This window comes from Protopterus annectens, chromosome 3.part1 (assembly GCF_019279795.1).
Source record: "Protopterus annectens isolate FY-2018-M chromosome 3.part1, PAN1.0, whole genome shotgun sequence".
Lineage (NCBI taxonomy): Eukaryota > Metazoa > Chordata > Ceratodontiformes > Protopteridae > Protopterus > Protopterus annectens.
In genome coordinates this window covers 1518841835-1518868237 of record NC_056732.1, presented here as the reverse complement: position 1 = coordinate 1518868237, position 26403 = coordinate 1518841835, and the positions used below count along the sequence as shown (strand labels likewise).

The window sequence follows — 26403 nt, the reverse complement described above, 5'->3', positions numbered from 1 at the left end:
TTGGCACTCACTAAACTGTTACACTGAAATGGCCTCTCTTTGAATAAATATTTTTGTATTTTCCCCTGCTTAAGTTACTTGGCTAGATGTAGGCTGCTGTACTGTAATGAAGTAACCTATCTGAGAACAAACATCTCGGTGTATTTCAGCACTATTACTCAATATATTCATCAGGGGTACACTGACTTTGTGCAAATGTTAATACATGTATCACTTAAAATGTTTCATGATACCAGAATTTATTTGGCTACCAACCAAGAAATAAATCTAGTTTATTTTGATATAGATTTTTGACATTACAAACAGTATCATAATGACCTATGAGGAAATATGTCTGCCTTCACCTTTAGCAAATTACTTCAAAAAATCGAAAGTTGTACGCTAACCTATCAGGAAGTGCACATTCCTGTCTTAACCTAGCTGATCTAATATAGCCTTTACTCAAAATGAATGTCTTCACAGAATGGTGACAGCAGAAAATGAACAATCTGCTCATTTAAACTCTTCATCTGGCTGAACACTTTTCTTATTTTATCAAATGATTGGATTGTAATTCAAATACCACATTTATCCATAATATAGAAAAAACAGGACTCTACACATGCTTATAAGTTCAAGATAATAAAGTCAACAGTAACAGCAGATCATAAAGTAGATTACAGACCATTAGCTGATGTTCTGTAAACATGTCTATCTGGACATGTTCTAGTTAACTGATAAATTACACAGTACCACTGAGAGAACAAAAAAATTAAATGAAGACCCAAAGGTTATAAATCCTTCCAATGATATTCATTAATAAACATCAGTATCTTCATTAATGTAACTTACTTTGTGAAAAGTCTTATTGGGTTATCAAATGATTATAATACTAAATAAATCATATTTTTATTTATGACTTTGAATATAACCAGAAAATGAACAATTTCATAGCATTAAATCAATACTAATATAAGGTAAGAAATCTATACAATGAAGTTAAGCATATATGTTCCAGGAAAACATTAAAACAATCTAACAACCTTACATAATAGGTCAGATAGGTGCAGACAGAATCGATCAGATGGTGATATTGATTTGCAAGACTGATTACTCTGCTCCCACTTATGAAGGTTTTATGAACATTTTCTCATGATGAAGCCCGTCTGTTAGGAATGTTATGTCAGATGGTGTGGTACATTGTTGTATTCTAGCTTAGGCTACAAAATTACCTAGGTTATTTTATTATACCAGATAGCACAAGGGATAAAAGTTATGAGCCACTAAGAACCGTCATCCAATAGTTTAAGATTTAATTTTGCAGCCTTCGTTTATTTTTATTTTTTTATTTATTTTACATTTGTTGACCGGGCTAATCTAACTGGATATATATCCATTTTCAGTAGAGGCCCGGGAGAATAGCTCCAAATAAAAAACAAGAACAAACAAACATTACAACTTTGGTTACAGTTTACTTGTCAGACACAACAGGTGTTACATGATTTGCTTATTATATAACTCTAAGTAAGTCACATAACCAGATGATGCTTCTGGGTTGTAGCTGAAAAAAAAAGATTTAGGCCTAGTGGATTTGGTTAGTTAAGGGATAAATAAAATAAATAAAAAAATAAACTCCAACAGCCTTTTTCCACTTATCCATTCCAGTGGCAAAAAGTTACTTCTAAATACCTGCAACCTCTAATGCTTAAAGTGGAATATGATTGCTAATTGTACCTGATTTATAGTCACAAACCTTTTGAAGGCCTCATTCAGATCCTTACTGGCCATCTACTTCTGAAAACAGAATATGTTATTCAGGCCTCAAAGCTTCTTTTCCTAGGACTCCTGATTAAATTTGTTCAGCAAATTCATTGTCATCTTCTGTGTTCACTGAGACCTACTCACATGGCATCCACAGCTGGGCTGCATACTTTGACAGTAGTCTATGTTGGTGTTCAAGGATGCTTCTTTTTCTGTTCATCTGTTGACATCAATCTGTTATATGAACTTTAGCATTCTGCAAGATCTAGTCACTCTTCTCCCATAATGCATTCCACTTCCAGTTTCCATGCTCTGTCCCACAATATTTTTTACTTCTAGGTGCCATGATGCAAAGATGCCTAGACATTTCCTGTTCTGTATACTCCAAGACTACATTGCAGCACCCATCTCTCTAACACTCGTGTCCAAATGTTTGCCATCTAGTCCTAGTACCCAGGAAACATGAGGAGACCCAGTCTTACTGTTGAATCTACTGTACAAAAGTTGATGCTTCTTTGGCATTGCCTTGCTACTCCTTGGTTTCTTTTGTATTGTTATCCCCTTAAGCTTTCCTTAGATTATTTAAAATCATCATCATCAACCCACTTTTTCCCATTTTCTACATGGGGTCAGGGTGTTATGTCAGCTATCATCATGCTCTCTGTATTCAATGCTACTCTCCTGCCTTCTTCAACACTCATGCCCAACTGTCTCAGGTCTTCTCTCTCACAATCCATCTACCTCTTTGCTGGATGTCCTTCTTTCCTCTTACCTTTTTACTGTCTGTCCCAAATCATATTCATCAGATTGTCTTCTGCTTTTCAGCATGTGTCCATGCTACCATAATCTATTTTATTTCACCTTTTCTGCAATTGGAGCTACTTTGGATTCTGTTCTTATGTCCTCATTTCTTCATCTGTCCTAAAGTGTGCATCTTAACATCCATCTCAAGCACTTCATCTCCATCACATCTAGCATCCTCAACTGCTCTGCCTTTACTGCCCAGGTTTCTTCGCCATAGAGTACCACTGGTTGCACCATTATTTTATACACCTTACTTTTCAGCTTCTTTGTCATCCGTCTGTCATACACTACCCCTGACAGTCTGTGCCAGTTGGCTGCAGCCCCTATGATTTTAGATTTGACCTCCTCATTCAGACTTCCTGTTTCCTCAACCACCCCTTCCAGATACTTGAATCTGTTAACCTGTTCCACTGCTTTCTCTTCTATTTCATTCCACAGCTTCTTCTGATTTTTTCCTTATTCACTGACATTACAGCTGTCTTATCTGTACTCATTTTCATGCCATGTGCCTTTAGTTTTGCATTCTATTACCCTATCCTTTGCTAAAGTTCTTGCTCAGAGCCTGCATGACACATCGTCTGCAGGCAGTAACTTTGTTAGTTTGTCTTCTCTAACTTACTTTGTTAATGTAATCCATCATGAGTACAAACAGCAGTGGGCTCAGAGGTGAACCCTGATGCTCACCCACTCTGACCGGGAACCCCTATGTGAGATCAAACACTGTTCATACTTCAGTCATTAGGTCATTGTCATAGCTTGCATGAATTCTACCAATGTTTCTTGCTTGGACTTTGAGCCACTGCACAACTGCCCAAATCAACTTTTTGGGACCTTGTCATATGTTTTTTCTAAGTCTAGGAATGCCCACTCAGGCTCTTTCCTCATTACTAGTGACTTCTCAACTATCTGTCTTACTGCAAATATTGGGTCAGTTGTGCTGCATTCTGATCTGAATCCGAACTGCTCATCTCCCATCTTACTTTCTAGTATTCCATGTGTTCTTTTATCACTAACCCTCTCCAGACCTTTCATGCAATGTGACAGGGGCTTGATACCTCTGTACTGCCACAATTCTGAATGTCCCCTCTGTTCTTGAACACTGGCACTAGTATGCTTATTCTCCAGTCATCTGGGGTACATATTTATTTCCATACTGCTATGGGTACCCTCAGGACCTATTTCTCCCCTACGTCACCCAACATCTTTATCATATCCGCTGTGGCCTCCCATCTGAGCCTGTTGCTTTCCCTGACTTCATTTTCCTTAATGTTGCTCTTACGTCTTCTATGATGGGCTCCTCCTCTTCTCTCACCATAAGCTGTGTCTGAAGCAGTACAGCTTCTGTGAGGTTTTCTATCATTCAGAAGCTGCTGAAAATACTCATTCCATCTGCCTTTGATCTGTGGACCAGTGAACAGGTTGCTGCTGGCATCTCTTAGGAAGGGTGTCTGACTATCTTCTTTATCTTTTTGTCTTTACCTTGTAATCTAATATAGTTTCTTTGTGCCATCTACTGAGTCACTTTCCAGAAGCTGGTAGAGTGTTTCTGACATCTTGTTCTTTGCTATTGTAACTCCTCTCGTTGATAGCCGACCAGGATTCCTTCCTAGTCTGATTTGTCTTTTTTATCTCCAAAATTTTCCTGCACTTCTTTCTTTTGATGACTTCCTGGACTTCTATATTCCACCACCAACGTTTCTTATGTACCTTGTTTCCATACCTGGCTCAGCCACATATCTGTTCTGTAGTCCTCATACATGTTGTTTCGAGGCACTGCCATTCTTCTTCATCTTCATCTGTAGGGAATGATGTAGAGTTTGTGCTGCTGCCCACAGCTCCATTCTTTGGTGAGTTTGAAATAGAAACATTCAGCATGTTTTTCAGAGTGGGAGGAACCCCAAAAATACACAGAGAGAACAAGCAAACTCCAAACAGGCATTGATCGGAAGTTAGGATTGAAATGTATACCTTTTGCATAGGAGGTGAGGTTCTTAAACATTATGTCATTTGTTCTCCTAGATTATTTTAAAAGAGCCTAATAACCCCAAGGTCTAGTTATAATGCCGGTGTAGCATCCCTTGATAGCATCTACTTGCAGTCCAAGAGAATTTCATTTGTAATATCCCCCTGATTTCTAAGCTTCAGACAGTTTATATAACTACCCACTGTACAAATCTGAAGCATAGCAGTTGTTACATCATTTCCCTGCAAATGACAAAATCAAATAAATAACACATTTACATTACACCTCTTCTCCAGCAATATTTAAAAAATAGCCCTAATTTTAATTTTTGGCTAGGATTTTGCCTATGACAAACATATCTTGGCTTCTTGTCCTTAATTAAATTGTAACATAATGATCATTATTTATCTACTACAATACCAAGTTATAGATACAAAATTCATTTAACCATTTCCTTTTTCTGCTACTTACTCATAATAGCTGTATTATGATTTGATTTTCATTGGTACCATGAGTAATTCCAAATATAAAGTGAATGGTACAATCAGAGGTAACATCATTATCAAGTCAAATTCTTTCATTTTCTCCTGGTTTGCATTGTTTGATATTATCGCCTTATCTATATTTATGAAACATAGTTCTTCTAGTATCTGTACCACCAAAAATACATTGTGACTATCTCTTTCCTCGTAAATGAACATAGAAAAGAATTTACTAGTTGTGGCTAGTTCTGCACTTTTTCTGCATCAAAGCACCACCATGTGTTAATCTGTATTTATATACTGAAAAATGTTGTTGCCCCATTTCTAAACTTATAACAACTTCTGCTTTCCTGACTTCTCTGCTTGCTCTGTCTCACAAAGGTACTTTCCCAATCTGTTAGTTTGTGTAACATTTAAGATGATAAATTGCATTGTAGTACTGTCAACTTCTTTAAAAGGCCTTAGAGTTCAGCCTCAGCTTTTGCATTATAACTCGTGTAACCATGACAATTGTTCCTTCCTTCCTTCTGATTTGTTGAAGCATCACCTGAATTCCATGTTAGACCGGTTTATCATTCTTTCATTAGTTAATTCATTCATTTGTTGATACACACGTTGCCTATTCAGGGTCACAAGCATATCTCTCAACCTACTAACACAATAAATCCGGACAAAACCTAAAATAATGGGGGGGACAAAGGCCAAAAAATATGAACAGATTTTAAATATTACTCTTACAAATCTAGAAAGTTGCTAGAATACCAAGATTTGTATTAGCATGCATTTTCTAAAGGGTATGAAGTCTGAAACTCAATGTCACGATTTAGTGACTTCAGTAATCTGTGATTTGCCAGAAAACCACAAATTTTATAAGGAACCAACTAAAACTATGAGGCAAACATCTGGACAGCTGAGAAGTACGGTTACATGAGCGGTGGGCCTATCCTGGCAAGCAGTAGGTGAAAAATAACAAACCAGTGCTGTAAGGACACTAGTCCACTGAAGAATATGCATACACCCTTACTCACACATCCAATGCACACATATGGGCAGCTGCAAGTATTGCTAATTCATACATTGACATTTCTTTCCCTTTTAACATTTTCTCCATGGACTGTGTTCCTAAAATTGGCAAACTCAAAATACATCACTGCCATTCTGCAGCATGGAATGTCCACAATGCTCCTTATTCTGCACATTAAATAATAAATAAGTTAAATAATAAAATTTGTTGTACTGCATTCCTTGATTAGTAAACATCAAGAAGAAAAAAGAGGTATGTATGACTTATTTTCCTACTACATACAGGTGCACATTGCACCTGAAGAAATAAGGTATGGATATTAACTAAGATGGAAACAGAAATGCCGGAAGCAAATCTTTCTTCTTTTCAAAGCACATTTCACTGTTACTTTTTTATTCATCTTGGCTGGTATGACTTTCCAGCAGACATACCATCTCTTCCCATCAGCTTAACAACTGGTGGATAATGTCCATAAACACAGCACACACTATCATTATCATGTACTATATAAAAAAGGTTATAGCTTCTTTAAATATTTTGAGGAATCACTGAAATGTATGTACTGTGTATCCCAAGCGAGAATGATAGATAAGAAGTAACATAAGACAACTTCTTATTTAAATGGAAACATGATGATCATTATGGTAGCATTGTTGCCTCACAGCAAGAGGTTCTCCAGTTCGATTCTCGGCTGGAGTGCCTTCTGTGCGGAGTCTGCATGCCCTCCCTGCGGTCGAGTGGCGTTCGAAAGACATGCGTAGAATGGGCATGCTTTCGTTGAAGGTTGGGCGTCGAGCTGGCACCTTGGCACCCGTAAAAAATCTACTGCCAATCATTAGCGGACCGGCGTTCCGCAGTGGCAACCCCTAACCGGAAAATGCCGAAAGAAGAACAACCAATATCAAATTTTTAATTCAAGATTTAAGGCATTAGCAATAAATACAGAGCCAAAGTATAAAATCACCAACCAGATCTATTTCTTATCTGCTGGCAAGTCATACAGGAAAACGCTGATCACGTGATTGCGTTTGCAGTAATTCACAAATAGGAACACACATAAGAAATAAGACTCAGCTGTATGCCACAAAATTACAGAGGGCAGACAGCACGTATTGCCCCATGTCTACGAGCATACTGAGGCACTGACAATACACAGGGTAAAATATCTAGATTTGTACCTCATGTGTTGGTCTGTTCTTTGTAGAATGTGTGGTTCCCTGGCAAATTACTGATGACTGAAGTCACTAAATAATGACATACATTTGAGTTTCAGGATTCATATCCTTTAGAAAATGCATGTTAACACAAATATTGTTATCCTACTAACTTTCTAAGTTTATAAGGCGAATATTTAAAATTAGTCCCTATTTTTGGTCCTTTGCCCCCCCCCCCCCATTATTTTTAGGATTTATCCATATTTTTTGCGCAATGACGCTAAGAGCCATGAATTGCAGTACAGACTACGTTGGCAGCAAAACATTATCAACGTGTGTGTGTGTGTGTGTGTGTGTCTGTGTTCAGTATCTAAGACACCCACAGAAGTCCACATGCAGACCTTTCATCAGCTGATCTTTAATTTTCAACAACATCCATATTACCATTATCATCACCATCGACAGCAAAAACACATACAGACAGCTTTTAAATGCTAAAAGGGAAGTTCGTCCCCCTCCCACCATCATCATCATCAATACCATCACCACCACCACCACCACCACCGCGCTCACGCGCGCGCACACACACGCACACAGACGCGCACGAACAACTTGGCAGCAGAGTAGACACAGTGTTGGCTCATGTCAAGAAAAAGGAAATCCGATATCCTTAAGAAATATTTCAATATAGTGGAAACAGACAACCGTACTGTATAACATTCAGATCACATCACTGACCCAAAGAGCAAATCACAAGACTGAACAGAAATAGATCACCACCTACCCTCTATCATAACAAAACCGACTAAGAGTAAAGTTTCATCAACGGGGTTGTCAGTTCAGGCCACTTCTAGAAGGCGCTAAGTGACACACCTGAGCACAAAAGGTTACTAACCCATACAGAAAGGAATCACTTGCCAGACAACTACATGGCAAATCGGCCAAAGAAGTCTAAACTCTCAAGGCAGGTCATGAATAGCAAGTACACCGACGCCATCCTCACCCGTAAGGCGCAGGGGAGCTCGCTCCGGTTCTGGAATGCTCTGATGGACGATGACAAAGAAACTGTGACATCCCTGCTGGACCACGAGTCGACCCTCACTCCCAACACTATATTTGATACCAGTGATGTGGACGAGTGGAAGAATTACGGTTCCAATTTCAGGAGACTTAGTACGTGACAACTGCAAACCTGTTGCATGTGGCTAGCTGCGCGTGTGCTTGTTGGAGTAGCACAGGTGGATGTTTGTGGACAGGGTTGCCCCATACCTCTCAGTCGTCCAGATTTTCGCCTCACAATTTCATTCAATTCATCATAAAATGTGTGGTGTCATGGCAAATCACTAATGATTGTAACCATTAAATAATAACATATATTTAGTTTCAGACTTCATATCCTTCAGACAAAGCGACTTTCTAGGTTTATAGGAGCAATATTTACAACCTGTCCCCATTTTGGGGCTTTTGTCCCCCCATTATTTTAGGCTTTGTCCAGAGTTCTTGCACTAAGAGGTTATGAGGTATGGCTGTCTCTTTTTACCAAATACACAAAAAGTCAACTGCCCGTCAATCAGTCAGTCAGATGGTAAGTTAAGACGGAGGCAATGGTTTGTTCAGGTATTGTCACGTTCAAACCATTTCGGTGGCAGTGGGAAAAGTTAGCCACCTTTAATTAGTGGCATACGTCTCAAATGTTCTTGATTTTGCCTAATATTTTTCTCTGTATCTATTTTTCCTGTAAATCACTGATGATTAGAGTTAGTAATGCCACTTATTTGTTTTATACATCTTGTTGGTCAGAAAAAGCACCCTGCTGCAAAACCTGTTGTCCTTTAACTTTTTTAAATTGCCCCTGCTATTGGCAGTTTCCCCCATTATTTTGCCTTTGTCCAGAATTCTCGTTTAGTATGTGGGTGTGTGTGTGTGTGTGTGGGGGGGTCTCTTAAAATAGTGTAGAAACTTCTAAGGACAACAGTACGGGGCGGGGGGGGGCGGTTTACACGTCTGAAGAGAACTGCAGTGGCACAGTGTAAAATCAAGACCCTTCGACTCAAACTGGTATCTATGGTATAAAATGTGTTTTATAGAAATACATCTCTACAGTGCTGGTGTTCGGTATCTTTTAGCTGTTTATTGTTAGCTGGTAGCTGGCACTTGTTAAAAGGCATTCTCACATGATTATACGTACACATCGGAAGCAAGCACCGGACTTGCAGAAAAGTTCATTTCCATCTTACCAGAATGTTTTTAATATTAGAACCGCAGTGTTTATGTCAGAGGTTCTTTCATTCTACTGTTACCAATGTTTTTATTAGTGGAACCGCGGTGTTCATGATAGTGGCTCTTTCATTCTACCGTTGCTTTAATGTTTTCATTAATGGAACCACATTGTTTATGTCAATGGTCTTTCGTTATACTGTTACTTGAATGCTTTTATTAGTGAAATCGCAGTGCTTATGTCAGTAGCTCTTTCCTTTTTCTGTTACCTGAAAGCTTTTATTAGTTTAACCGCAGCGTCTCTGTTAGTGGCTCTTTCATTCTACTGTTGCCTAAATGTTTTTACTAGTGGAACTAGGGTTTCTGTCAGTGTCTCTTTCAGTCTACTGTTACCTGAATGTTTTGTTATTGCAACCGCAGTGTTCATGTCAGTGGCGTTTTCATTTCATCGCTACCCGAATGTTTTATTAGTGGAACGGCAATATTTATGTCCGTGGCTCTTTGACTACGGCGGAAAATAATATAAAAATAAGTATGTCCTACGGTAGACGTTTGGAAAGAAAAAAACGGTGTGTGCTGGGGGTATTCGAACCCAGGTTTTCCACGTTGCATGTAACAACTTGCCACCACTATTCCAGAATTAATCCAGTACACTAATATGGGTGGCACTTTCAGCTAGTTAGTATTATGCCTTCCCATTGTGATATAGGGTGGTAGTAAGAAACTGTATTTCCTGGTTTGCAAGAATTGTCACAAGGGTTGCTAACCCTTAAATGCCCCCAATATACCTGTATTTTCCTGTAGGGTTGGAAGTATTTTGATTGCGCAAATAATGGTAGAGGACTGCAACCACTATAGCTGATTGTATATGTATAAGATCTGCTGAAGCTGATATACTGCAGACTGATCAGAATGTACAGTGCCCACTGATAAATATGTACTAGGGTTGCCACCTTTTCAAATGCCCAAAGTGGGACATTTTTTATACAAACATCAGACTTTGCAAGGCAAAACATACCCACCGCCAGTACAAAGGACAGAACTTCACTTTTTTGCCTAAATAAACATTTATTTTTGTAGCATTTTAGTTACTTATTCTGTTTCTTATAACATTTAGATGTTTCAGAAACAGAATAACTATTTTATGCAACTATTACATTAAATATGGGAAATATGTTTGTCCTAATATCTCAGGGCATTTGCAATTTTTTCAGTTTTTATGCAGGACACAACTACCCAAAGAGGTCCCTCTCAAAGTGAGACAAGTGGTAACCCTAATATATACCTTTAGCACTATGAAATATATAAAGATGAAAAAGCTCTTCTAACTGCGTTTTACAGTACTGATAAACAGAAATACTAAAATATTTGCACATTGATGCCACTTTTGCATGAACGTCAGCATTCTGCACACAGTGCCATTCATAATCAGGAGCAGAAAGCAGACCATGACATCATCATCATCATCATCATTAGCTGTTACGAATTATCAAAGATGTGCCTCCTATATACCCATAAATGCATATTTCAGGAAGATTAGTTAACAGCCCAGCTGTGCTTGCTATATACCCATACATGGATATCTCTGGCTGATAAATTATAGTTCTCTAAAATTTAAAGTAAACATTGCTGGAATACATCTGTGTATACACTGCTTTTAAATATTATATATGCATTCAGTGTATTTTGCTGTGGATTGAGTGTGCACCTTTCTGTCTTCCTTAGAAATTGTCTTCCAAATTATCAGTCTCTGAATTTTGGGATCAAAAAGAATGTACTTGCTCAGAATTTGCATTAATTGTCAGGTAAGGAATGTATGGCTGAAAACTCATTTCACTGAATCTCATTTCACTGAACTGAACTTAGTATATATGGCATTGTGTAGAGTACCGTAAGGCAAGTAAAAGGTATATGGCCTTTTCCCTTGTTTGTTTTATAGTGTATTTTACCAAAAACTTAAAAACAATGCATTTTAAACAATAGGCATCCATAGTTACAGCACCAATGACTAACTCTTTCCAAAAGACAATATGTACTCAAACTAAGTATGGAGCTACACCCCCTGTACCCCTCAATGTGGGGGGGCTGTGCCCACCACAACCCTCTCTAACTATATATACTAACTCCAGGATCTTGCTACAGTGAGAAAAAGGGCATATACCTTATACTTGCCTTACAGTACTCTACACAGTGCCATATATACTAACTGCAGTTCAGTGAAATAAAATTCAGTAAAATGAGTTTTCAGTAATTTGAGTTTTCAGCGAAGTGGTTGGGGTGAAATGAAATTCAGTGAAATGAGATTTAACGTAATAAAGTAGAGCCCTTGTAATATATATAAAACAAATAAATATGTTGGACACTTGTTTCTCATACATTGCTTTTTATCTGAAAGAGTGTGTGATATGAGGAAGGTATTACTGTTACCAAATATAACATTACAAATGCACCTAGATGTCAAGATGCTACCCAATGACCTCAAGATGGTTAGCATCAATATAATTTGAATCCCACCACTGCCAACCAAGGATTAAGTAGTAGCAAGAAAGTATAATAATCAATTCACAAGATACAACCTGGCCCTAACAGCATAAAGGGAATATGCAGTATTGTCCAGGGTATGGGCTTCCAATATCCACCCTAAGACTGCACTGTTGACAGACCACATACAGAGCTGAGTCTTGGTCCAAACACTCTCATGCCCCTGCCTCATGCCTCTCTCTATAACAAATATTTTTCCATGCCCCTTTATCCACATTAACTGCATTTCATGTAAATTATTATTTTCTCACACACACACGCACACACACATAAAAGCACACACCTATTCACATGCAATTCTCAGGGTAGTCTATCAGAATTCACCAATTTTTCAAAGCCTTACTCTTGGCATGGTAGTACTACCACCACCCTGGATTAGGACTGGAGGCACCCCATTTGCCAGAAGAGCTTAAATGCTAATAAGTGAATTTTTTAAGTAATGAAGAAAACAGTCCAAATGCAAATTAAAATCTATGTAGGTTGACACACACAAAGAAATAAAATAAAATGCAATAAAAATAGATGGGATGCATAAAGAAAAAAATCTAACTTCCATATAAATAAGTTTCCTAGTTATGTCTTACTACAAAAATACTGACCTAACTATCTTAAGCTAGATAATTTAATAAATAATCTTCAAGCAAACACCTTGTCCAGTGGATAAACTACACAGACAAACAGACCAACACAGCTAAAAATGTGACCAAGATGGCAGTGCCTTGTATGGCAGTGGCTGTCCAGTTCCCAAGGTGTGTTTGTGTTTTTATGTTTGAATTTTAGAAATGGTTGATTGGTAGTCCATTTTTGAGTGTGCAGTTGACTGAAGCAGAGATTTCCATGGTGTCTTGTTTTTTTTGCTCATTGGATAGTTAAATGTTGGATCATTGAACCAATCGTGGAAGTTGGGCCTTCAATGGTGAGTTGCGAAGGTGGAGACCTTTGTTGGCAGGTCCGATATAAAGGACCAGACTGAAATTGTTGGGGCAGAGAGAACCAGACTGGATTTGGGATGCTGCTGCTGAAGATGATGTCTGTGATGATGTGGATGATAAAGAATCTGTGGTAAGATCGATGAACTGGTTGTGGCTATTCAGGCCTGTAGGTAGCAGCAGTTGCTCTGAATGCAGATAGCAAAGGAGCCTGTCTTCTTTGCCAGTTTTTGGTTTAAATCTGACTTAGATCTGTGGTGTTGGAAGACTGGACTGAACTTGGAATGTTGTTGGTTTTGGAGAGTTTGTTGGAGGCAGTAGGATGAAGTGGTTTGCTGTAGTCCATAAATCATGCTTGGCTGATGATATTTCTATGCTTTTTGTGTGTGCCTTCGGTTGGCTCGGTCACTGTTGTTGTCACTGTTATTGTATAAATGATTGTGTTTTTGTGCTTCTGTTTGTACTTGAGCTCAGAGAAATGCAATTTCATTCAACTGTGCACTTGAGTATGGTCTAAATGAGCATGATCTAAATGACAATAAAGTTACTTTTGACTTTTGACTTGTCTTTGACTTGACAAGTCAAGATAGAATCTATCATTTTTTCATCAAAGCATACACTGTTATATACAGTTTTCTACCACCAGCCCACAGTGTCCTTGATATCATTTTCCTTTTCCTGGAGAAAACATGTAGCTAGATCATTTCTTCTACTCATCATAGTAACTATCGAGATTGGCAATACACATTAATGTCTGCTTCCCTTGAATCCTGGATTTTCCCTGCTAGTCACTAAGTCCATATGCAATTACAGCAATTACATCTCAAAAATAATGCAGTTCCTGGTCTTTCATCTTTCTTGTTACAGTCACAAGATGAGACAGCAAGTCTGGAGATCCAAGCAGTTCAAAAGACATTCCTTGTTTTTTTTATACTTAGGAAGATAGAAAGGTTGCTCACTTGTAAGTAATGATACAAAACATTGATAGGAGATAAACAGGGGAGGAAATAATGAAAACATATATTACATTTCAACTCAATTCCTTTTGCCTTTTATTATCCCTAGTTTCATAATTCTTTTTCTTTTGATATGACATTATCCATGGCTTCAGAAATGGTAGTCACTTGGGGTGTTGAGTCCCTTAAGGTACTTTGCCTTTTTTTCTTGACAGTATACAAGTCAAATGTTATTCAGTCTCATTTTGCCTTACTTCTTATGCAGACCATATACTCTGTTCATTCCCATCCTCTGAAGTGCCTATAGCCTAACAAAGCAGTCTCTGCATATTATCCCTTAACTATTCTCTCAATTTTAGATGACTACCATTTTCCCCCATTTTCACTTCCTTTGTGCTCTGTTTTCTAGTGCTCCCCCATCTTTTTTAACTTCTTACACTGTCTATCCATTCACTTTCTATTCCTTAATCTCACCTTATTCATCCACACTTTTATTCTCTATTTTGTGTATTCCACTTTGTTCCATTCCTTCCAAGCTCTTGTTGTTTTCTTTCTAACTTTCCACACTTTTTAGTTGTAACTCCAAAAGTGATTTAGGTAATTTCCTACTTGTGGTCTAAACTCAAAGCAAACAGAACTCCCATGGATCTGGAATCACCCTTTGAAATATATCACACCAGATTCTCCTAGCTGTTTCCCATCGCTATATAATTGTCTCACATACCCACCACATATGCAGTTGGTCTGCATTTACCATACTTTCTCATATATGTTTCATAGTCCTGGCTGGTATTAGTGTTGAAAACAGTTCTTAAACATTTACTTTTGTTATTCAATATAGATTTATAATGAATGTGTTTTTTTCTATTACACTTTAACTCTATTATGGATTTCAATAATTGTTATATATGTGAAAGATCAATAACTGCTAATTACACTGCTTCAGTTCAGATTATATTACATCACTTCGATTGTACTAAGCTAGGCATGTCGCTAATCTAGTTAAAAGAATTATGTCACTTTACAGAACATAGATTTCATGAGGTCCAAATGACAAAAAGCCTACATTGCCAGACTGAAGTGTGCATCTTCAAAACTGGTAAAGCCAGACCTAGTCATCTCCTTGATCGTTGGTGAAATTTCTGGGTAAGGAAACAAATGGACCTTGTCCATTTGGGGTGAAGTAATGGAGGGGTGTTAGGCACAGGAGCAAAATCACATAGAAAAAAATCCAGACTGATAATTTTAATAAGAGAACAGTTTGATAAATAGTACGTTATTATCCTTGATCTGTTTTCTACAGTCCTGTTGATCTTCAGCATATTTTTCTCACATCTCTTTTGAAAACTCTAACATGTTTAATATTTTTCTGCACAGTGGCAAGTAAGATTTGTAAAATTCCATTTAAATAAAAATTATTTAAGGCAGGGGAAAGAGTGTTCACATAATCTTTAAATAATTATCAAAATCATTAGACCTGTTCATGAAGTTTCTTTCTGTTGCATGCCTTTACCTGCATTCACACCATTTTAATGTGTGCCTAGATATGTTATTTCAAGTGCTGATTTAGATTTCTTGATTGGAGGCTAAGCGGTTTCTTCAAATCAGTTAAGGGGGGGAAACCTGACGACAAGCCAGCACCATGGTGTAGGGGGATAAGCATTTCTTACAGCCCAGGTAACCCAGGTTCAGTTAGTGGCTTGAAAATCTGAGGAGAGGAAGGGAGTGTGGGCAATATGTACACATGTACACAAGGTGATAGGAACTACCTGACAGAGGCCAGGAAGCCAACCATGATATGCTTCAACCAAAGGTGGGCAGTTTACTGACCTCAGCTCCATATGGACTTATAGAGTGTTTTGGCACAGTCCACCCATTACACAACCCCTCAAAAGTTGTTAGGGTTTGTGTTGAGCATGGTTGAGGAAACCAAGGTAGGTGTTAAAGGAGAAAAAATATCTTGGCAGATGTTGAATAGTCCCACCCCCCCCACCCCAGAATGCCCTTGGGTTCCACCTTGGCCCTGGGGTTCCTATTTGAAATTTCAGGACCCGCTAGGTTAATTCCCATAATATGGAGATTGACTGGATAAAAGAAAAAACAGACTTACATATATCAAGTCTGAGATGGCCATTTGTCAAAATATTCCCTTTTAGCCAAGGTACGGCAATCTCAGAGTTGCTATATCTATGTAAGTTTGATGGGTGTGGGGTTAGTCCACTGATCAACTGAACTAGATCAGATTATTTCATGTGGTTTCCGACACTCAAGAGGTGAAGTTCATATGCGATTCTTGATCAGCAGATTTGCTGAAGAGGATGAAGTAGATGTTATTGCTGTTATAGCATTATAATACATGAACAGTTCTGATTATGCTCCTAAAAAAAGAAAAATAACTTTGTTGTAACCAGATGCATACACAAGAACTTTCTTGTAGACTAGATTTTTACATATGAAACTGGTTATTATAATAAAATTATCCTCATGCCACTACAGAAATGACAAGAACTGAAGAATTCCATTGGTAACCAAATGACAGCTTTAAAAGCTGTAACACATTTCATGTTGCCACATAAACAGCAAGCAGACATGAAGTGCACCTCTAATCACCATCAGCTTTTTAAAGCTATTGCAGATCTCACATTTCTTTTAAACACCTCTTATTACCATTATTTTTAAAAAGCTATTGCACACCTTACACTGCTTTTAAATTTTCACATAGATCAGCTAAGGCTTTCCATGTGTTGTGAAGGATTATCACTAGGTCTCAAAACAAAACCTTTGTTACACATACTCAAAATGGATGTCAAGGTTCTCCTCCTGAGTTTCAGTCTTGAGGTGAATTTCTTGACATCCATTCCTTGAACCACATAGCAATTAGATTATAATAAGAGCCCTTAGAATAATTCTGTATTTTATTATTTTCCACTTGTGTTTTGATTGTTCGTTGTTTAATAAGAATGGTGCAAAAAAGATTAAACTACAACATTCCAAAGAGGAAAGATATCTACAGTATAAAGAAATGTAAACAGATTGCATTAATATTGAAGAAACACTAATGATACTTTTAGACAAAATTGAAAGCAGATGATTACCTGAAAAAACAAAAACAGCTCTGAAGATTGGCACCTTTATTGGTCCTTCATCTGGTAGCATAGGTATCAAAACTAATGCTGCTTCATCATGTACAGTTTTACATTAAAACATCATGAAATATGAAAACCTGTGACCATGAATACAGACAAAAGCTCAAGTCATCAACCAAGACTGAGATTCCACTCAGTGGAACAGGTCAGTATGTTGAGATCATGTTTGGCAGGAGTACAATCCTTACCCAACTAAGAAATGCCTCCTGTAAAGAAGGTCACAAATTAGATATCTTTTCTGATTTTCAGGCCCACAGAAGCTAAAAATTGAATGACATTCATAAGCGGCTCACCATTTCTTCATCTGACCGAGTAGGTTTCAGACAGTATTACCTAAGTGGAACCATGGATACTTGGCAGTTTGTGTGCTACAGTGGCTGTTGGCCTGCTGAACAATTATAAATCTTGTCTGTGGTCTCAGAATCTAACCTGTCTCAGTGGAGCTTAAATTTTGTGCCTCCTATACCCCTTAACCCCTGCTGTGGAAAGTCCGTTATCATTTGGATTGATTTGACAGGACTGTCCTATGTCCCTTTAAGGGAAATGTGCAAGCTAGAGAGCTTCTTGTTGAAGAAGAAAAAAGCTATCACTTTCATGATTCCCACAAAACAGTAAGGGAAGCAGACAGCCTGGGTGTAATTCTGAAAGCAAGACATAAATATCTTCCTAAAAGAAGTACAGCTAATTTTTTGAGAAAGTTGCTAAATTTTGTGAGCATGTTCTGAGAAAATGACTTCATTTTAAACCATTTCTGTCACCTATTTTAGTATTTTGTACTGCAGACTTAAAAAAGCAGACTGTGGCCATGCATATTCTATTCTTAGGTGTTTACTAGGCTAATGACCACAAGGGCCTTTTTAAGCCTAGCCATGCATCCCATATCTCAGACAAGTTCTGATACCCTTGATAAATGTAAGCATGGTCCTGGGAGAAGAACCATTTACAGGTTACCTGTATCCATTAGAGTTATAGGTGCCAAGCCAGGGATGAATTTCTTGTTTCCCATTCAATTGTCCAAGTTGCACTTGAATTGGGTTAGGGAGGGACTCTGCTTCACATGGATGGAGAGTCTGTTCCATAGACGTGGTAGTTTTTGGGATACATACCTATCTCTCCACCAGGTCCTATTTATATCACAGGCAAGGTTTAAGTCTTTAGAATGGGTAATTCTGGTGCTGTTTGTTTTGTGGATATGCAGGAGGTCCATCAGAGTGGGGTCTGACAATGTCCTGTACGCCAGGCATATATCTCCCCTCAAAAGCTTGTAGTAGACAGAAACAAGAAAAACCAAGACTAAAACCACTAAGAAAATAAAACAAAAGCCTTCCGAGGTGCAAGAACGAAACTGCAATTGGATCTGTTAAGCTGCTTTACTTTAATACACACTTTTTGTTTGATACAGAGATCAAACTTCATGAGACAGAATACAGGGATAGGGCCTTGAGGTGGTTTCCATAGGACATATTACCTACCCCCTGTATTCTTTTAGGTTCATAGGTTCATAGGTGTGTACTGGGCTAATGGCCCTGGGGCCTTTATAAGCCTAGCCCAAAGAAGTGCCCTGGCATTGTGCCGCCCGTCATTAGTTCCCAGTGCCTCTATCAAGTAGAGCCACTGGCGTGATCCCTGGAGTGAACTTTCTATTACCCATCCACTCATCAAGATTTCACTTGAAGAGGCTACCTTTAGTTTGTAACCTCTGTGGACGCTCCAATTGTTGATATGCCTGGATAGGTACATACCAAAGTGAGCATTGTACTCAATGATAGGTCTGACAAATGCAGAATAGAGTGGAACAATGACCTCGGACATAGATGTCATACCTTTGTTTATAAGTTGCACAACATAGAATGATTTCCTCACCACTGTAGACACATGATGATCAAAGGCTAGATTACTGTCTATGTGTTTCCCTAAGTCCCTGACTACTGGGTCACCTCTAAGGGTGTGTGTTGTCAATATGATAGTTAACAGGGATGGATGGCTTCCCAAAGGATACTATTATGCATTTCTTGGCATTTAGTTTTAGTCCATGGCTCTGACACCAGTTGTTTGTCTGTGTCAGCCCCTCCTGGAGAGCATTTGTGTCAGTGGGAGATTCAGTGACAGCTCCTAATTTGCAATCATCTGCAAATTTAGTCAGCCAGAGACCATCGACATTGGCCATGACTTCAGAGAAGTAAATGCCAAAAAGGAGCGGTCCAAGGATCAAGACCTGAATGGTCTGTTTATTCCTCTGAAAGCAAGAGACATGAAGGATGTGGTTTGTTCTGTCATTTATCTAGGGTATCAGTGTTTGTATTTCATCCTATCATGTCCCCCCACGTATGCCCATAGATGTCTATGATATAGGAAGACAATGGGTAAATCCAAGGTGATGTCACCCCCTTCCATGAGTGTTGTAAGTTTCAAATGTCATGTCCCCTCACAACAAGCACTTCTAAGTGTTTTCTGGTCTCACCTGTGGAATTTAAGGTGGAATGTGTTCCCTGGACTTGGATATTTAACCCTTCCTTTCCTGGACAGACAAACAGGTATATACATATCATTCCTTTCTCTCACTCTGCCAGCTTCTTCAATGTTTGTGACACAGATCACATGGGACATAGTAAGGAATCCATTCCTTTGTGCCACTGTGCTGTTGAGACAAGACACACGTTTGTTGGAGCCTACACTCATCTTCAACATATTCAGCTTAATGCAAAGAGTAACGACACACCTCTTGCTTTGCAAATACTTTGACAAAGGTTTAGGCAACAGTGGCCCTGGGGCCTTGTATTTTTCTAGCAACTTCTAAACATAATGCAGTGGTATGATAATACACCTTCTCCAGGTCAACATAACATATCTAGACAATACTGGTAAACCCTTTCAACCACTCCAGTATCCATGTAAAGATAAATAGTTGATCCACTGTTCCTCATCCTGAACAGAAAGTACACTCCTTCTCCTATATTAGAGGTTCAACTATCAGACAGAGTCTTTCCAGTACCCTGGAAGGCCACGAATACTGATTTTAATTAATGACACGACTGGGATATACAAGGAACACCATGAGGAATTCCTAAACCTATCGAGAAAGCTGTGCTTAAAGCAACTGCTTCAACTGACTCAGTCTCTGTAATGAGTTGACTGTGGCAATTAAAGCTTCAATGTGGCAAGGCTGCAGGAGTGGGTAATATGTGGTCCAGAATGATGAAGGTGTTCGATATGTTTGAAGTCAGTGATAGTACCTCTGGTCAGGCAAACTGGAGCAGTAGTCCTCATTTCTAAATGTAGTTATCCGTGTTTGACACATTCAAAACAAGACAATGCTTCTCAGCTTCCCTATAGGATTCCAAAACACTGTTAATAAATTTCATTTGTACAGCTCTTGTCTAAAACTACTTGGAAAGGGGTAGAAAAATAAAACATTTTGTTTCTTTCTATGCTACTAATTAAAATATTTCAGCAAAGCAGAGTGAATTTAAAAAAAGTCACTGTAAACATCTGAATGTCTAACTCAATTTAAGTAGTAAGTTTCTACTTTAATTTTATCCAATACTTTTAATAGTATTAGAATAACTACAGTTGTTAAGTAAAAGAAAACAACTTGCATCAGTTTAAAAATACTGAAGCACAAAGTTATTAAACAATGTGCATTGAACCATTTCTTCACTGTGATGTCTACAAGAAGTCCCTTTCTTAGCTCCTGCCTTACTTGCTTATTTTTTTATTTTTATTTTTTTTTTGAGTTTCAGACACTTTGAAATCATCAAAAACTCACACAAAATTGCAAATAAAACAGACTGCATTAAAACAAAAATACAGTCTTCTGGCAGAACTCTGTAGGCATGCACAGAGGAGAACAAAATTATATAAATGATCTCACATGCCCTCTTCTGGCCATGTAGCCTAACAACAATCCAAATACTTCAAAGATGAAAAATAATGCAGTTTGCGAGCCAGTCTCAAGTACAAAGATTTTGTACAAAGTGTCCATCGTACTTCTCAGTTGTACAGATTTTCACAGACTGTCCAGATTTTTGCCCATATTTTTGGTCCATTTTTCATAAAATTGTGGTTTTCTGCCAAATCATTGAATACTTAAGTCAGAAAATGACAGACATTTGAGTTTCAGACTTCATACCCTTCAGAAAATTCATGCTAATGTAAAACATGTTATTATATCTACTTTCTAAGTTTGTAAGAGCAATATTTAAAAAATTGTCCCAATTTTTGGGCCTTTGTCACCTCATTATTTATGGCTTTGTCCAGATTTCTTGTTCTTAGAGGTTGAGAGGTATTGTCGCCTCATGGCAAGACGTTGTCCCATTCGATTCTCAGCTAGAGTGTCTTCTGTGTGGAGGCATACATGAATGGGGCGTACCTTCGTTGAAGGTTGTGCATCAGGGCTGGTAACCCGGTATGTAAAAATCCACTACCAATCATTAGCGGACCGAAGTTCCGCTGTGGCGACCCCTAACCGGGAAAAGCCGAAAGACACAATCAAGAGGATGAGAGGTATGATTTCATTCCATTCTCACATTTCCACATATGCACAAATAATAAGGTCCTTTTTAGCTGGTGCAGATCAGATTGCTTATCTAAGGTACACAACAAAACAAACCACTAAGATGAGTTTAAAAGTCTGAGAACTATAATGTCAATCAAGATTTAAATAGTTTTCCCCATCTTCTCGCATGTAACTATGTTTGATACCTGATGTGCATATTTAATTAAAGGTACAGCCAGATAAAAAAAAAATATACATATATATATATCTATATATATATATATATATATATATATATATATATATATATATATATATTAAACAGGTAACATAATTTCTAGTCATCCATGAAGGCTAATAGAGAGATATGAAACAAGTTGCATACTTTCAGTCATCTGCTAAAGGGATTTGAGAAATTCTCTCAAATATTTTTCACACTTAACATATAACAGCTGGGGCTTGGCTTGAAAGTGTAAACTGATAATCCAACCAGAACTTTTCTTGCAATTCACTGTAGCACATCCCCTGTGGAACATACACATTCTCTCTCTGTCTATCTGTATATGTGTGCATGTGCATATTCATATATGCGTGTGTGTGTGTGTGTGTGTGTGTGTGTGTGTGTGTGTGTGTGTGTGTATGTACGTGTATGTGTGTGTCTTTGTGTTTGTGCATGTAAGGCATTGCAAGGATATCACATGATCTATCTAGGAATATATTACGGGTTGAAGCCCTTCACTGTGATCAAAAACAGACCTTACTGCCTGCACAGCGTAGACTGTTTACTTCTAAATAGTGATGTCTGTTTATATACTTTTACTCCGTGATTTTTGCAAGCAGTGTATCATCAGGATAGCTAACATCTGTTAGCAAAAAGCTGCATCAGTGCAGTAGTTCTGCAAGTGCTGCAAGGATACAGCACTGGAGACACGGAGGTAGAATAACTGTGTAATGTACTTTAGCATAAATTAGATGTTGACAGAACATGCAACATTTTTATTAGAAAACTGCATGGCTACAATAAAGGAGCTCCCCCTACAGGTACGTTGGTGACTATAGTAGCAAACTCATGATTACTATACCAGATAGATGTATGACTGGAAATGTATGCATTATGGTACGGCGGTGTGTTGTACATTATTAGAAAAATGCATAGGTACAGTATATGCAGTGCATTCAAGGGCTGTAAAATGTGACAATAAGGAACAGTGGAGTGCAACATGAAATATTCATAACATTAACCCCCAGTATTTTTGTGCAAATCAGATAGACTCACTTTGTGTAATGCATATTAAAGCTGCAGTCCAGTGAAATTCTGAATATTTTATACAGATTCTGACAAAAAGCTAGCAGTAACTGCCTTTGTAAATCTGGAAACAGAAAGTATGTCTTCTGCAACTTAAAACTCCAATGTTGTTGTCTGTGTGTATCTTGCACAGTTTTGAATACACTTAATAATACCCTGTTTAGAAGGTTAAAAGTGGTTTGTATAAAGGTGAAATGTTTACTTTATAAATCCATATCTTTAATAAAACAGTGAAGAAGTAGATTTAAAAACATCAAATGAATGACCATCTTTATTGCTAAATGGTATAAGTTGGGGGCTGACATAACGATTAAGATGTTGCAGACAGAAGGTACAGGGTTATATGCTCTTCAAAATAATATATTGTTTTGAAATAAATGGGGAATAAAAATCATCCTGTTACTTTATTGTATATTTTTTTAGAAAAATACATCTTCTACAGGTTTATACATTCATAGTTGATTACTAGGCTTACGAGGCCAGGGAACCTTTTTAAACCTAGACAGGCTTCCCAAATGTAACCAGTTGTAATATCATAGGGTTATTTTTAAGGAGTACATGAAGGTTTGGGCATAGATGATCAAGCATTTGCACACTGCCTCTGCCCAACAGAAACATAGGTGCCAAACCGGGGGGGGGGTAAATTTCAGATTATCCATCCACTGGTCAAGTTGCACTTGAACTGGGCTAGGGACAAATGCTGCATCACATGGATGCAAAACCTGTTCCAGAGAAGAGGTTCTACCTGACGCACATGCATGCCCATCCAACATGCCTTATTTATGTTACAGACAGGTTTTAGGGCCCCTTATCGGGTTATTCAAATGCCATTTGTTTTGTGGATGTGCACCAAGTCCATCGGAGTGGGATCAGGGGATAGTCTGTAGGAGACTGAGTAGGAGAATAGGGTATTGAGGTGGTCCAAGTAGGATCTGTTGTTTATGCCCTGTATTCTTTTTGTGAGGAACCTCTGTGGATAGTGCAGTTGTTGCATATGCCTGGTCAGGAACATACCAAAGGGGCATTGTACTCAGTGACTGGTCTGACACAGATATCCTTCAGAAGGGTCTCACAGAAACGGATAACTGGTGCCAGAGCCATGGCCTAAAGTTAAATGCCAAAAAATGCATAGTCATACCCTTCGGGAAAAACAAGGTTACCTCTAGCTACCAAATAGGTGGCAATCCACTGAGCACAGAAGAAGTTATCAGGGACCTGGGGACCCAGGTTGATAGTAGTCTGTCATTCGACACCCATGTAGCTAAAGTAGTTAGGAAGACCTTCTACATTGCCCACCTTATCATGAAGGGATTCTCATCTAGATCAAGGGAGGTCATAGTCTCCCTATACTCATCACTCATCAGACCAATGATTGAGTACAATGCCCCATTAATGTATCTGACCCGACACTTGCAGCAGCTGGAGAGGCCACAAAAGTTCCTCACCAAAAGGATAAAGGGTCTCAAACATCTGTCCTATGCTGCCCGACTGAAAGAACTCCAGCTCTATTCAGGCTGTGTCCTCATGCTCAGAGGTGACCTTTGCCTAACATACAAGGCCATGTCAAACCCAGATTTGATTAATATGCTTCACCTCAAAAATCTAGATCCGTCAGAGCCACAAGGGGGGAGACTTAAAAACCCCGACACGGCTATTAATAGGACGTGCTGGAGGATAGATTCATCACCCAAAGACTCCCTATGCTGTGGAATAAAATCCCTCATATGTGAGGCAGAGCACCTGCTGGCCTTGTTCAAGAGAAATCTTGACCAATGGATGGGAGAGGATTACCTCAGTGTCACTGAGAGGCACAGCAAAATAATGGGTATAGTTCCCCATAATAAAGGGGTGGCGTAAGCCACAAAACTATGGGCTAGGCTTGTAAATGCCCTCGGGCAGATAGCCTAGTATGAACCTATGAACCTATGAACCTATGATTGAGGAACAATTACACATATACGTATATATATATATATATATATATATATATATATATATATATATATATATATATATATATATATATATATATATATATACACACACACACACACACACATATACAATTATTATTAAATATGTAATAATTTTCCCAATTCAATAAACTAAGTTTGTATACATTTGTGAATGATTTATACACAAAGTAAAAACATTCATCCAATTCAATAGAACTAAGTTCATATGAGTTTGTGAATGCTATTGTATACACGGTAAAAGCATTCATCCAATTTGATAGAGCTAAGTTCATATAAGTTTGTGAATGCTATTACACACAAGGTAAAAACTATTTTCAGGGGAGACTCAAAGTGATATTTAAACTGACTAACAATAATTTGGCAAGGATGTATGGGAAATTTTCTTTACCATGGAAGAAACATTAGGATATGTGCTTCTGAATCAGCAGCTTTGGAGAAGTACTAAAAAAAAACAGAGAAGACTTATAAGTGCAGTGAAATTAATGTTTTTACCTTGTGAAAAATTCTCTCAGCAGTATATAGTTCAATCAAAGAGTACAGGAATTAAGGCTCATACAACTTATACATGTTGTTCTTCTGGTTACAGTTTAGTAGAAAGGCTGAATAGAAAGCAAATAAAGTGAAGTGTGTATTTTAGAAAGGGAGTCGACTGGGATTTCTAGATAGATTGTGGGTAGATCTTATGAAGATACGGAGAAATAAGGAGAAGGTAGAATTTTGGGTAAGTTCATTTATATGATTAGTGGCAAGAAGGAGGGTAAGTTGAATTTATATGAAGATATACAGTACACATACTGTATGACTTGCTCAGAGTCAAACAGTAGGCAGATGGGGGCTGAGGGAATCAAACCCTAGAGTACAGGAAGCCTCTGGCTTCCATGCTCTCACCCTCTTATGCATAACTAAAGTACATGGCCATACATGAGGCAGTGGATACAGACTGACCAGTCAGCCTACAGCACTGTTTCTGCTGTAGCCACATGCTAGTCAGTCTTCAAATTCCCCTCTACTTCTGCCCACGGAGTAGACCCCAAGATATTCAGATATGTGTGCCACTGCGCATTAAGGCTATGAGCTCTTAATGACCTACAATATGTTTTAATTTTGTTATGAGGCTTTTAAATATCTTAAATGAAAAATAATCAGCTTGTCTTTCAATATGGCAACCACTTTCATAAAGCCTTTTTTTCTTTGTTCCCACTTATATTACATTTTGTTGGAAGCTTCACGAAAAGTCACCATCTTACAAGTGTTATATGTTACAAGTGAGATAATATCTTGTGAAAAGCACCAACACTGGTCTTTTAATGTACTGTGTGGAGTATAGCATAGTGGTTGTAATATATAAGTTCTGTGTCTGTCTGGAGGACAATGCAAATAAAATATAAAGAGCAGATTTTATGTAAATAAAAAGATCGCATAGCATACTTTGTGCCTAGATCTAGATCCTGCAAGAATATCTTTCTTATAGAGCAAGCTGGCTGTGTGATGCAGAGTAAATTTAGGGGTTACTGTTAACATTGTTGAAGCCTTGTCTATTTATTTGAGCTGCCTCACTGATTAGAACTCATAAACTGGAAAGAAGAAATACATATTCACTCCATGATTTCTCCCTGTCTCTCCCTCAGTATAATTAATGCTCAATTATAAGGGTTGGCCCCTCCCATGTC

General features: G+C 38.1%; 1 protein-coding gene across 2 annotated transcripts in view; it reads left to right on the top strand.

Annotated features, from left to right (window-relative positions):
• Window positions 1–26403, top strand: part of ASB10 (ankyrin repeat and SOCS box containing 10) — a 90801-nt gene that overhangs the window by 19734 nt on the left and 44664 nt on the right. Inside the window, exon 1 of one of the 2 annotated variants that reach the window (XM_044067597.1) lies at window positions 7845–8340. The exons of the other annotated variant lie outside the window; for it this stretch is intronic. Within the exon in view, the coding sequence (XP_043923532.1) occupies window positions 8097–8340 (244 nt within the window). The 5' untranslated portion in view covers window positions 7845–8096. Of the gene's footprint in view, window positions 1–7844; window positions 8341–26403 lie in introns of those variants that run through there. 2 annotated transcript variants of the gene reach the window in all.